The following is a 13470-nucleotide window of genomic DNA, read 5'->3' as shown; positions in this document are numbered from 1 at the left end:
TAGCGAATATCAAACAAACTTACATCGTCAGGTTAGCTACAAATAAAACAGGATGGAGCCAGATACAACATCTATCTAGTTTTCTGCATACCTAACCATTACCGAAGTTGATGACCCAGAGAATAATAGAAATACACTACTAAGAAAGAGCAGCTGAAGATTACATGCTATGCTGATAGCAGATGAAGCATTTACGGTACTTGGTAACTGCGCATCCCTCTAAGATCCAAGCACTGACTAAGGTCAACAATTCAACACTCTGTTCCCTTCTTCCAAAATAGGATATGAAATCATTCCTCCTTGTCACGAGCAAGACGAGCCCGATGCCTTAGTTCTGCTCTCTTCCATTTCACCATTAACTGGCACAGTGTAATAAGAGAGCTAACCTGGAACCGTCAGAAAGATTTGGATTGTAAACAAAGCTGAACCGCAAATTGATTGCAGAATCTAATTGACGAAAAGGTTTGCTTCGGAACGTGTAAGGTCTTTTACTAACCACGGTGACGATAGATATGAAGACAAGGGGGCCGGACCAAACAACGGAGACGAAAACTCCAGCGCGGTCAAAGTAATTCCGGCTGGCGAAGATCTTCCAGTGCTCTGCTAGGTAGATGTTTATCTTTTCAGCTAGATACACCCCTGAATCTGCAAACAGGAAACCGTGGAACCAATCAGAATGTCAGTAGATCAAACGGCCAGGTGCCTGCCCTTGAGATCTTATTGCAACCTGATGTATCGGCTTCATTTGGTCCTTCTCAAAACACTAGAAATTACTTGTGTTGCAAATTATGGCTTAAAGCTGTACAAAAAAAATTAAACCACATTTGAGGTGCACACGCTGACAACTACAATTCCACGGAATTTTTCCCAAGTCACTAAAACTGTTAGCTTATAGCATGCTTTCTCTGCGTCATACTATAAGCTGTTCTAGCCTTGCACTTTTCTTTCACACATTATATGGTCTACTGTAACAAGCTAAATTTCCCACATCGTCCCCATTCAATGCCCTTCAATTCATTACGATATTCTGAATGTTTAATCTTCGTGCCAAGGCATCGAATCTTAGATAAGGCAATGTCGCAATTTTGTCAAACCTTAACTATTCGGGCAAGAACTAGAATGGCAATACAATACGACATCTATGGTAGCACAAGTATTCGAGAAATCTATGGCAGCAGAAAGCTGGCATTCAGTTATGTGCCGAAGGTAGCGAGATACACCTAGACCAGTGATATTGCTGCCTGCAATCAGCCAACTAGTGGATCATGCCCTAATTGAAAACCTCCACATACTCATTTTTATCTTCAGTTTTCAATCTTATACCAAGAATTGAGTTATACAAAATGGATTGCGCAAATAACTGGACTACATATTACTTCCCTAGTGATGTATGAAACACAACTAGAAGTAAAATTGGACAAAAGCTGCTGTGGTTAGAAGTTGGAACTCATAAAGATAAAATCATAGCCCCACTTACACTCCCGGCAAAATTTACTATACTGTGTCTGTCCCGTCCCAGAGATGAGAACTCACAAGCAAGAAACAAGAAGAAGAACTGCAGGTTGGCATTCCTCCTCAGCCCGACGGCCGTCAGCAGCAGGCCCGCGTGGAACGCCATCAAGCACAGCAGCCATGGCTCCTGGACACGCGGCGACGCGAATCGTTAGTTAGCTCCAAAGGAAAGATAGACGGGGAGAAAGGGAGGGGGAATTTCTCGCGGGGTACCGTCCAGTCGACGGCGCGGACGAAGGCGAGCAGGCTGTCGGCGGCGGGGCCGATCCCGCTGCGGAGCTCGGAGGAGAGCGCCTGGACGAGGCCCGACACCTGGTCCAGGTGCGCCGTCACGGCCGCCTGCACCCCCTCCATTGGATCGCGCGCGGCCGCAGAGGGAGGTGAGTCGCGTTTTTCTTCTGCCGATTTCCCCGTTGCGCGGTGTACAGCTTTGATGCTTTCCCTAGTATGCCCTCGTCAGATCTACTGCACGTTTTTTTTCATCGTAATACTCATTTATATCGTAAGTTCGAAGTACAAGTCATGTAAGTCATGTAAGGACCGACATGATAAAACTAAAAAAATGGTAGAACATTTTAAGCTTGACACCAGCGTCTGTCACGTGTCTTCGGCACCACCACGGCAGCCACCAAAGAAAAAAAAGATGGACCACCTCCTCACTCAGTTCGAAGCAGCTCCATTCCATCGCTAATATGCAGCTTTGCGGACTTCTAAAGTGACTCACCAAGAATGAAGCCATTGTTATTAAACGAATCACACCAGGGCAACACCCTAAACACGCCATTAAACTTCAGATTTAGCACCCAATCACGACTAAGACACCGAAGAATGAAACCACCCGCCATCCATCAACCACGAATCTAGCACACGTTCCGTACTGTAATGCTAAGTTTGGTCAAAAAACATAGCTCCTGCGCATTTTGTAAGCCCGCTGATGCAAAGAAACTGCCGAAGAGGCTGATTATACTATCAGAGAGGGAAGCAGACCTAGAATGCTCCAGCGGTGGCGAACAGAGTGCACGCCTCAAGAGCACCACGCCAGACACTCCGCCGGCAGACAGACAAGGAGAGCAGAGCATAGCATAGCATCAACCACGATCTTATTTACGCACGGAGTAACACAGTATAGCATCATCAAATTATTTTCCTACTGTATTATTTCTAGGCATAGCACAAGAGACTGAAACAGATAAAACATGCCGCCACGATTATTCAGCCAGTGGGGGTAAAGGATACGAGTAAAGTGAGCATTGACAGGCTAACAGCAAGCAAGCCGGCTTAAACATGAAACCATGTAAGCCAAGTGTAGTTTCTGACCACAGATCTATCAACATACTATTACACAGCAAATCAGGGAAGTGTCTTGAGTTTTTTCTTACAAATGAGCTGCTGTGCACCCGAATCAGATAGACGGAACCACCAACATGCGACGAAAACACTTGGACCGGGCATCTTGTCAGCATTTCTTTTTCTCTTACTTTCGCTTGATTCTCATAACAGCAAATCTGATGGCCCAAAATTGGAACATAAAAGAGTCTAGCCGATGCTGAACTATAGATAGGCTAATCAGCGAGTGAACAGCAAAGCCAATAACTATGACAGATTCTTGATGTTATTACGAGCGCAGCATTTTAACTTTGGGCGCCCCCTTCTTCATCTGCCGATTCCGCTCTTTCTCTTCTTTCTTCCGGAGTACCTCGGCGCTAAGTTTGGCCTCTGCCTCTTCCATGAGTTTTTTCTTTTCGGCCTTTTTCCTCAGCAGGGTTTCCTGCCTGACACCCTGAAGTTCCCTGAAAGCCTCCTGGGCGGCCTTCGTCCTAGCAGCATCAGTTTTTGAGCGTGCCTACAGTTCAACATGGATAGCAGGATTTAGAAAATATAACTGAAAATCCTGTGAACCAAGAGGAAGAAACAAGGTCGGTGCTTACATGTGAGCTCAGCTTGTATCGTCCAACCAAATCAATGTAGAATGGCACAAGAGCAACTAATTTTGTCATATCAGCCATGTTGTTTGCATCTGGCAGCACAAACTTGAATGAGAGGACTTTCTTGTAAGAGCCTGCCAGTTGATCTGAAAAATGAAGTGAGATGAACCACTTCCCCATTTTCTCGAAAGCTTTCTCGCCAAGCACCTGCAGAAAAAAAGTGAGAACATCAAATAGATGTAGGGCACTGTGTAACACTGCTCAATCATCGTAAAGTCACACTAAAGTCAATAACCTCGTAGTAGGGTCCATCGATATTTTTCAGATTTTATGGAAGATCATTTAGGCAGGCTTATGCTCATGGCTGGATGCTTACAACCAAGATCAGGGGCCAAAAACTAGCTTGCTTTTTATTGTACCTGCTGTTTGAGATCAAATCTACTTTTTCAATAAATCTGACCATACCAAGGCCAGCCTATACACACAAAAATCCCACACTAAGCTAAGCAAACTACAAAAACATCTGTTTCCAAGCAGAATGGCTACACAATGCACATAATTTTGTTCATGTATTAAAACTGAGGAGTTACTTCAGTCATAGAAGTTATGGTGGTTGGGGTACAGTTTTAGGCTTTAAGGCTCCAGACATCCCTTCCATATCCAAATGAGGTTTGATCATGCAGCACAACATCTGCATATGTGCAAAAGCTGCTCGAAAAACCATTCCCAGACAAATATGGCATGTCCAAAATAAATAAAATCTTACGTAAAAGACATTGCCATGATAGGTCGATACTTGCTAGCTTAAAAACACGCAGTTTTTGTTGCCACTTGATAATATAGCACCAATACTATAATATCTTACAAGATGCTACCCACGTGGAATATTAGTTGTAAACATGGGGAATTGTTTGACGCTAATTCTCTCTGGAAGTTAAAGCTCGATTCAGTAATTTATAAGTTATCTCACGCATAATCCAAATCCAATATCTGTGATTAATGACATCATAATTCAAGAGTGTGTTGGGTTCTCAAATCAACCTTTCTCCTTTTGGTCTGTTCTTAAACAATTCAAAAGTTATACTAGCTCAATCCTAATTTAGATTACCTATGATGCTTTCATAAAGAAAGTCTAAATCAGCAGGATATCTGTTCCTGTTTAAACTATGTTACCCAGTTCAGCTGTATCTATAAGATGCAAATTCTCAATGGAGCTAAGCAATTAAACTCTCACCTGATCCAGCACAGCCTCAGTGATCATATCCCCAGCAACCTCCTTTGACTCGGCCACCACTGCAAGCTCATCTGCAACCCACTTCTTCCCAGCGGATGCAGGAGCGAGAACAGAGGCAAACTTCTGCAGATCCCTCTCCTCCTTCTGCATCGCCTTGGCCGCCTTCTTCCTAGCCACAGCCACCATCACGTGATCCATGGCATCCTCGTTCATCACCACCTCGAAAGTGATGGTGTCCTTCCTGGGGAAGACCAGCTCCAGCAGCTTGGACAGCAGGTCGTGCCGCGCACGCATCTCCATGGTGGCGAGCACCCCCTGGCAGAAGCGCCTGCCGCTGGCGTAGAACTTGAACACGTCCTGCCCTTCCTTGAGCAGGAGCGGCGTGTCCTTCCCGTCGCCGGTGCCGAGGAGGCTGAAGTTCTTGTCGAAGATGGAGTCCCTGGTGGCGAACTTGGTGGCCCAGGCCAGCGCGATCGCCTCGTTCTGCCGCTTCCCGGTGAAGTAGTTGAGCACGAAGCAGATCAGGAAGCTGACGCACGCGATCTCGACGGCGAACGCGCGGAGGAGCTCCGCGGGGCCCCTCGGCGCGGCCGGCGCCGCCTCGGCCGCTTCCTCGGCGGAGGGATCTGACGAGGCGGACTCGGCCGGCGCGGAGGAGTCGCCGGAGGCCGCCGCTTCTGGAACGGGGATGCCCTCGAACTCGTCCTCGTCCCAGAAGTCGAGCGAGGGGGTGGGATTCGGGGGCGTGACCGCGGGGTTGGGGGTGAGGTTAGGGTTTGCGGCAGTGGTGGTGGTGGTCACGGGAGGGGAAGGGGCGGAGACGGAGACGGTGATGGGAGGAGGGGGCGGGAGGTCGATGTCGAGCCCCTCGTCGTCATCGTCGGAGGACGCGACGTCGGCGGCGGCGGCGGAGGGGAGCTCGTCGGAGTCGAACCCCTCGAACTGGGCGGCGAGGGAGAGGGAGAGGTGGAGGGCGAGCAGGAGCAGGATTACGGTGGCGCGCGGCAGCCGGATCCAGCTCGGCGCCGCCATGGATGGGGAGGCGGAGGGAGAGAGATCCCTCTCCTCTGCTGGTAGGTGTGACGGAGAAGATGATGGGGAGACCCCGGAAGTGTTGCTGGCGCTGCTGCCGGCGTGTGAAAGATCGGGAGATAAAGGTCGGAGATCCGTGGAGCCGTGGGAGTTGCTGATCGTTGGATCTTGGATGCTTGGATCTGATCTGAGAAACTGTGAACTCGACTAGACAATTATGCCCTCGGGGCCTCACACTATGTCAAAATCTTTAGAGTGAAGTGCATTGTACTATGTCTCTAAAGTATTTTGAATTTCTATCACATAGATCTTGAAACCTTGAAAATCATCATCTAGGCATTGATAGCGTAATCTGAGTCATTCAGGTTCAAAAGTTGTCGCGGTGCCATTTGAATGTCTCAGCTGGCGTGTTGACCGGCGACACCGGACAAAAGGAGGATCGGCAACATAATTTCTGTCAAATTCGGTTGATTTGTTTTTTTGCAACAACCTTCTGGTTATATGTCACCTCAAATGAAGCCTTAGAATCATTCATATATTTCTTCGTTCTCATACTCTTTGTGTTCTTCCTCCTCGAGGAATCGAGCTCGTGATCGGGTTTGCTTTTTAGTTTAGAGTTTTAAGATTAGGAGAATGGACGAGTGGCACATGCGAGGAGGGACCACATCCTTGTCATAGGTCCACTCTTAAAGTAAGGCGTCTTTCGGGCAGCGCCTCATGGCGTCATCATCAAGTGTGTTTCTCTAGAGCGTGACGGGGCTCATTGGTGGGGAGCTTCCTTGCGTCTACTGAAAGTGTAAAGTGTCATTGTGGTGGGGCTAGGCTATCGAGCTTGCGGACAAGCCCCGGCGGAATCAAGCGTGAGAGGGCAGGAGGAGTTGAAGGGGAGTTAGAACGACTAGTAGAGAGGTCGATGTAGATGTGGTCGGAGCCTAATAGTACAAGTAGGTCACCACGACAAGAACTGATGCGTACCAAAGAGCAGAAGGAGGCGTGCATCATCTTCGAGGACAAGGGTTGAGTAGCAAGCAATTGAGGTTGGAAGCACACCACGTGGCATTGGCTACCTCGAATTACAATATGATCACATCTTACTCCAACCTCCAAACGTCGTGTCTTTGTCTCCACAACCAAGCCAAATAAGGAACCGCCTCTCATCACTGCACACATCATCCTCTCCATCTTGACCGGCTAGGACAGTCAAATAGCATCGGGCAGATTTGGACATAGATGAACTGGCTCACTATTTACACTTTCGTGGCATGGATGGCAATTATCAAAGTGCTAGGACCCACACGAGTCACTCAAAATAGTTTTGGAACATATGGTGCATTTCACTCTCATGTTAATCACATTATCACCAATGCAGTTAACGTCATGATTATTTTCACTAGGTGAGGTGTGACCATAGAGAACTCTCAAGGAACATGTCTCAATATTTTGACATATTGAGATTATACAACTCTCCTCTTCTTCCCATATACCTTGTTCTCGTCTCTCTCGTCTCTCTCTCTCTCTCTCTCTCTCTCTCTCTCTCTCTCTCTCTCTTGTCTCTCGTCTCTCTCTCTCTCTCCCTCCGACACATATCTCCCTATTCTCTTCGTCGAGTTTTGTAAGAGAAGGGGGAATGGGGCTTGAACACCTTCTCATTCGTACAACATACATGCCTAGTGCTAGATTTTAGTTTTATAAATCATGTTTATCAATAGATGGGAGAATAGATCTGGATCATCCCTTATTTTTCTTATGCTCCTTCCCCTCTAGGCCATGAGGATGACGACAAGGCGAAGAAAGTAAAGGGGCTTGGGAGTGGTTATAATGCCATTTCCCCATTATCAAGTACACGGCGACACTCAGATTTGTTTGCCAATGCTCCTAATGCCCCTCTCTTTCTTTCTCTAATCATTCGCTTGGAATGTGAGGTGCTATGATTTTTATTTCCCAACCCCTTGATCGACGTCGACTATCCAAAATCTTTTTGCACCCAACCTACACGTGGTGCCTTGTATCAACTCTTATAGGGGGTGAAACAAAGAAGATTGTGGCTGGCGTGTGGATTTAAGATCGACTCACGGCGTTAAATGTTTCGAGTGTTGAGGTTGTTTTTACTACTTTACCCCCTTATGTCACCACCTGCCAGATTTGTTGTCCAATTTGTTTTAGAAGTGCTTTTGCTCATTTGCATTTGGATGATAGAGTTTTTGGTTTTGTTTTTATTTCCTCTCTGGATGTTGTTATACTCCAAGGAAACATACCCTCAATCATGTGTGCCACTAGAAATGCCATATCCCGACAATGCTCATGGTCACGTGAGGTCGTTAGTGTGTTACGTGGGAGTTTTCCTACGTTGTTGTTTTGCGCGAGAAAGCTTGAGCTCGGGATGGTCATGTACAAGCCAAGATCAAGTCAGTGGCGGTGACACGTGGTAGCTTTGTATGTGCTCGAGGAAACCTGGTTGTGGCCATCCAACACCTCACTAGCCTTTAGCGGAGTTACGTGTATTCTTTGGGTCTATATGTAACCTTATCGTTCCTAAAGTGCAAAGTTTGTACCTACAAAAAGGTTGATCCCTATATTGTTTCGCCTCGAAAAGAGATTATACAAGTCCCAACGATGTATTAACTATTATCTGCTATTCCATATTAGTCCATAAATAACATTTTGGTGAAGAGTTGGCTTAGGTTTCTCATCCATCAACATGATTCATTATCTATTTTCTCAATGAAAGTTATAATTTCAACATTTTTCTTGAAACTTTAACCCCAATGCAATGACACAATGATGAGTCTTGTTTGGTCACGACGACCTATTCTCTTGGTTTTCTTTGGCAAACTTAAACCCCTAGTCATTCTCTTTAATTGAGCAAGGTGTATAAAAAGGGATATTGAAATCCCTTGATACAACCACAGACGAGCTGGAAACAAGCACTACATATCATTGCATGCACAGTATGCGCCCTTTTCACTGTCAATGGGTAGTGCACGTGTTGTTCCTTCATAAATAAATGCTTCCACTGTTTCATAAAGGCATCCAAATCGCATCCACGCTAACCACATGGGGAGTTGCCGACTGCTAGGCAGGGCTGACACCAATTAATGGGTGACGCCAAGAACCATATCCGCCCAAATGCAAGTTGCGACAACTCGAGGAGCATGTAACTGCTTGGTTGCCAAAGTCTTCGGATGGATTTTACCAACAAAATTTAGAGGAATAAGCCCTGGATTGGGTAGAAGATACCAACCATGGAACAAACAAGAGCCGACTTTGATTTGGTGCATGGGAAAAGATAAAAAAGGACCACCCAAAAGAGATGGACAAAACCAAACAAAGAATTAAAAACATACTCTGAGTCCCCACCAACTTGTTCGATGCACTAGAAAACTTGATCTAGAAAACTCATACCTAAAACACTGGAGGCATGCCAGTGAAGGTGTTCTCGAATAAACACATAGGTGGCAAGGGAGATGGAGAAAGGTAGCCAGTGGATTAATTGAAAACAACACAAACCATGATATTTTTTGGCAAAAATGCTTTAAACAGAGGAGACGAAGGCATACCCAACAAGAACGAAAAAACATCCCAAACTGCCAAGAAGAACGAAAAAAACCACCCACTAAGAACCCCAAACCCTCACCCAACTCATTGATACGTCTCCAACGTATCTATAATTTTTGATTGTTCCATGCTATTATATTATCTGTTTTGGATGTTTTATATGCATTAATATGCTATTTTATATTATTTTTGGGACAAACTTATTAACCTAGAGCCCAGTGCCAGTTTTGTTTTTTCCTTGTTTTCGAGCTTCGTAGAAAAGGAATACCAAACGAAGTCCAAACGGAATAAAACTTCACGATGACTTTTCTTGGACCAAAATACACCCAGGGGACTTGGAGTCAAAGTCAGAAGAGCCGCGAGGCGGTGGCAAGGGTGGGAGGCGTGCGCTAGGGGGATGAAGGAAATATGCCCTAGAGGCAATAATAAAGTTGTTATTTATATTTCCTTATATCATGATAAATGTTTATTATTCATGCTAGAATTGTATTAATCAGAAACTTAGTACATGTGTGAATACATAGACAAAACAGAGTGTCCCTAGTATGCCTCTACTTGACTAGCTCGTTAATCAAAGATGATTAAGTTTCCTGCCCATAGACATGTGTTGTCATTTGATGAATGGGATCACATCATTAGAGAATGATGTGATGGACAATACCCATCTGTTAGCTTAGCATAATGATCGTTAAGTTTTATTGCTATTGCTTTCTTCATGACTTATGCATATTCCTCTAACTATGAGATTATGCAACTCCCGAATACCGGAGGAACACCTTGTGTGCTATCAAACATCACAACGTAACTGGGTGATTATAAATATGCTCTACAGGTGTCTCTGAAGGTGTTTGTTGGGTTGGCATAGATCAAGATTAGGATTTGTCACTCCGAGTATCGGAGAGGTATCTCTGGGCCCTCTCGGTAATGCACATCACTATAAGCCTTGCAAGCAATGTAACTAATGAGTTAGTTGCGGGATAATGAATTACGAAACGGGTAAAGAGACTTGTCGGTAACGAGATTGCACTAGGTATGATGATACCGACGATTGAATCTCGGGCAAGTAACATACCGATGACAAAGGGAATAACATATATTGTTATTGCGGTTTGACCGATGAAGATCTTCGTAGAATATGTAGGAACCAATATGAGCATCCAGGTTCCGCTATAGGTTATTGATTGGATATGTGTCTCGGTCATGTCTACATAGTTCTCGAACCCGTAGGGTCTGCACGCTTAACGTTCGATGACGATTTGTATTATGAGTTATGTGTTTTGGTGACCGAAGTTTGTTCAGAGTCCTGGATGAGATCACAGACACGACGAGGAGTCTCAAAATGGTCGAGAGGTAAAGATTCATATATTGGAAGGTAGTATTCGGACATCAGAACGGTTCCAAGTGATTCGGGTATTTTACTGGAGTACCGAGGGGTTACCGAAACCCCCTGGGGAAGTATTGGGCCTACACGGGCCTAGGGGAGAGAGAGGGAAGCCCATGGGGGGGCGTCCCCCTCCTAGGGGGTCCGAATAGGACAAGGAGGAGGGGGTGCGGGCCCCCCTTTCCCTCTCCCTCTCCATCTCCTTCATTTTCCCTCCGGTGAAGAAAGGGAAAGGTGGGGGCGAATCCTACTAGGACTGGGAGTCCTAGTAGGACTCCCCCTTGGCGTGCCCCCTCCTGGCCGGCCGCCTCCTCTCCCCTCCTTTATATACGAGGGCGGGGGCACGCCAAAGGGAGACGAACAGTTCTCTTAGCCATGTGCGATGCCCCCCTCCACAGTTTACTCCTCCAGTCATAGCGTCGTAGTGCTTAGGCGAAGCCCAGCGCGGATCACGTCACCATCACTGTCACCACGCCATCATGCTAACGGAACTTGATACGTCCATTTTGCATCATGCGTTTATATCAATATTTACTGCATTATGGGCTGTTATTACACATTATATCACAATACTTATGCATATTCTCTCTTATTTTACAAGGTTTACATGAAGAGGGGGAATGCCGGTAGTTGGAATTCTGGGCTGGAAAAGGAGCAAATATTAGAGACCTATTCTACACATCTCCAAAAGTCCTGAAACTCCACGGGAATTACTTTCAGAATGTATAAAAAATATTGGGCGAAAGAAGTACCAGAGGGGAGCCACCCGCCATCCACGAGGGTGGGGGCGCGCCCCTGCCTCATAGGCCCCCTGGTGGCCCTCCGATGCCCATCTTTGGCTATATGGAGTCTTTCTTCGAGTAAAAAATCATAAGCAAGCTCACGGGACGAAACGCGGAACCTTGGCGGAACCAATCTAGGGCTCCGGCGGAGCTGTTCTGCCGGGGAAACTTCCCTCCGGGAGGGGGAAATCATCACCATCGTCATCACCAACGATCCTCTCATCGGGAGGGGGTCAATCTCCATCAACATCTTCACCAACACCATATCATCTCAAACCCTAGTTCATCTCTTGTATCCAATCTTTGTATCCGAACCTCAGATTGGTACCCGTGGGTTGCTAGTAGTGTTGATTACTCCTTGTAGTTGATGCTAGTTGGTTTACTTGGTGGAATATCATATGTTCAGATCCATTATGCATATTAATACCCCTCTAATTATGAACATGAATATGATTTGTGAGTAGTTATGTTTGTTCCTGAGGACATGGGAGAAGTCTTGCTATAAGCAGTCATGTGAATTTGGTATGCGTTTGATATTTTGATGAGATGTATGTTGTCATCCCTCTAGTGGTGTCATGTGAACGTCGACTACATGACACTTCACCATTGTTTGGGCCTAGAGGGAGGCATTTGGAACTAATAAGTAGATGATGGGTTGCTAGAGTGACAGAAGCTTAAACCCTAGTTTATGCGTTGCTTCGTAAGGGGCTGATTTGGATCCATATGTTTCATGCTATGGTTAGGTTTACCTTAATACTTCTATTGTAGTTGCGGATGCTTGCAATAGGGGTTAATCATAAGTGGGATGCTTGTCCAAGTAAGGACAGTACCCAAGCACCGGTCCACCCACATATCAAATTATCAAAGTACCAAACGCGAATCATATGAGTGTGATGAAAACTAGCTTGACAATAATTCCCATGTGTCCTCGGGAGTGCTTTCCTTTATATAAGAGTTTGTCCAGGCTTGTCCTTTGCTACAAAAAGGATTGGGCCATATTGCTGCACCTTATTTACTTTTACTATTTGTTACCAGTTACCAATTACCTTATCACAAAACTATCTGTTACCGATAATTTCAGTGCTTGCAGAAAATACCTTGCTGAAAACCGCTTATCATTTCCTTCTGCTCCTCGTTGGGCTCGACACTCTTACTTATCGAAAAGGCTACGATAGATCCCCTACACTTGTGGGTCATCAAGACTCTTTTCTGGCGCCGTTGCCAGGGAGTGAAGCGCCTTTGGTAAGGAAGAATTTATGTAGTGTGCTGAAATTTACTGTCACTTGTTACTATGGAACATAATCATTTGAGGGGCTTGTTCGGGGTATCTTCACCCCGACCAGTAGAGCAAAGAGTTGCTCCTCAACCTACTGAACCTACTGAAAATGTTTACTTTGACATTCCTTCGGGTATGATAGAGAAACTGCTAGCTAATCCTTTCACAGGTGATGGAACATTACATCCCGATTTGCACCTAATCTATGTGGATGAAGTTTGTGGATTATTTAAGCTTGCAGGTATGCCCGAGGATGTTATCAAGAAGAAGGTCTTCCCTTTATCTTTGAAGGGAGATGCATTGACATGGTTTAGGCTATGTGATAATATTGGATCATGGAACTACCAACGATTGAAATTGAAATTTCATCAGAAGTTTTATCCTATGCATCTGGTTCATCGTGATCGCAATTATATATATAATTTTTGGCCTCGCGAAGGAGAAAGCATCGCTCAAGCTTGGGGGAGGCTTAAGTCAATGTTATATTCATGCCCCAATCATGAGCTCTCAAAAGAAATGATTCAAAAAATTTATGCTCGGGTTTCTCTCAGTAATCGCTCCATGCTCGATACTTCTTGTACTGGATCTTTTATGATGAAGACTATTGAATTCAAATGGGATTTATTGGAAATAATTAAACGCAACTCTGAAGATTGGGACCTCGACAAAGGTAAGGAGTCAGGTATAACACCTAAGTTTGATTGTGTTAAATCTTTTATGGATACCGATGCTTTCCGTGAATTTAACACTAAATATGGACTTGACTCTGAGAT

At 45.3% G+C, this 13470-nt stretch overlaps 2 protein-coding genes across 2 annotated transcripts; both read right to left on the bottom strand.

The window, feature by feature from the left end:
• LOC119280734 (transmembrane protein 18-like) lies at window positions 1–1938 on the bottom strand. The gene is made up of 4 exons (XM_037561483.1): window positions 1726–1938; window positions 1534–1639; window positions 497–645; window positions 1–386 (listed from the first exon to the last, which is right to left on the bottom strand). Exons 1-4 carry the CDS (start codon window positions 1864–1866, stop codon window positions 291–293), a joined length of 492 nt encoding a protein of 163 aa, XP_037417380.1. The 5' UTR covers window positions 1867–1938; the 3' UTR covers window positions 1–290.
• A 762-nt stretch (window positions 1939–2700) lies between these two features.
• Window positions 2701–5815, bottom strand: LOC119280722 (uncharacterized protein At5g49945-like). Its single transcript, XM_037561477.1, has 3 exons — window positions 4672–5815; window positions 3441–3644; window positions 2701–3355 (listed from the first exon to the last, which is right to left on the bottom strand). The coding sequence occupies exons 1-3, from the start codon at window positions 5701–5703 to the stop codon at window positions 3128–3130; spliced, it is 1464 nt and encodes a 487-aa protein (XP_037417374.1). The 5' UTR covers window positions 5704–5815; the 3' UTR covers window positions 2701–3127.
• Window positions 5816–13470: the final 7655 nt, after the last annotated feature.

Source organism: Triticum dicoccoides, chromosome 1A (genome assembly GCF_002162155.2).
Source record: "Triticum dicoccoides isolate Atlit2015 ecotype Zavitan chromosome 1A, WEW_v2.0, whole genome shotgun sequence".
In the NCBI taxonomy this organism is placed as follows: Eukaryota; Viridiplantae; Streptophyta; class Magnoliopsida; order Poales; family Poaceae; genus Triticum; species Triticum dicoccoides.
The sequence above is the reverse complement of the archived record's forward strand: the minus strand, read 5'-3'. Positions and strand labels throughout refer to the sequence as shown.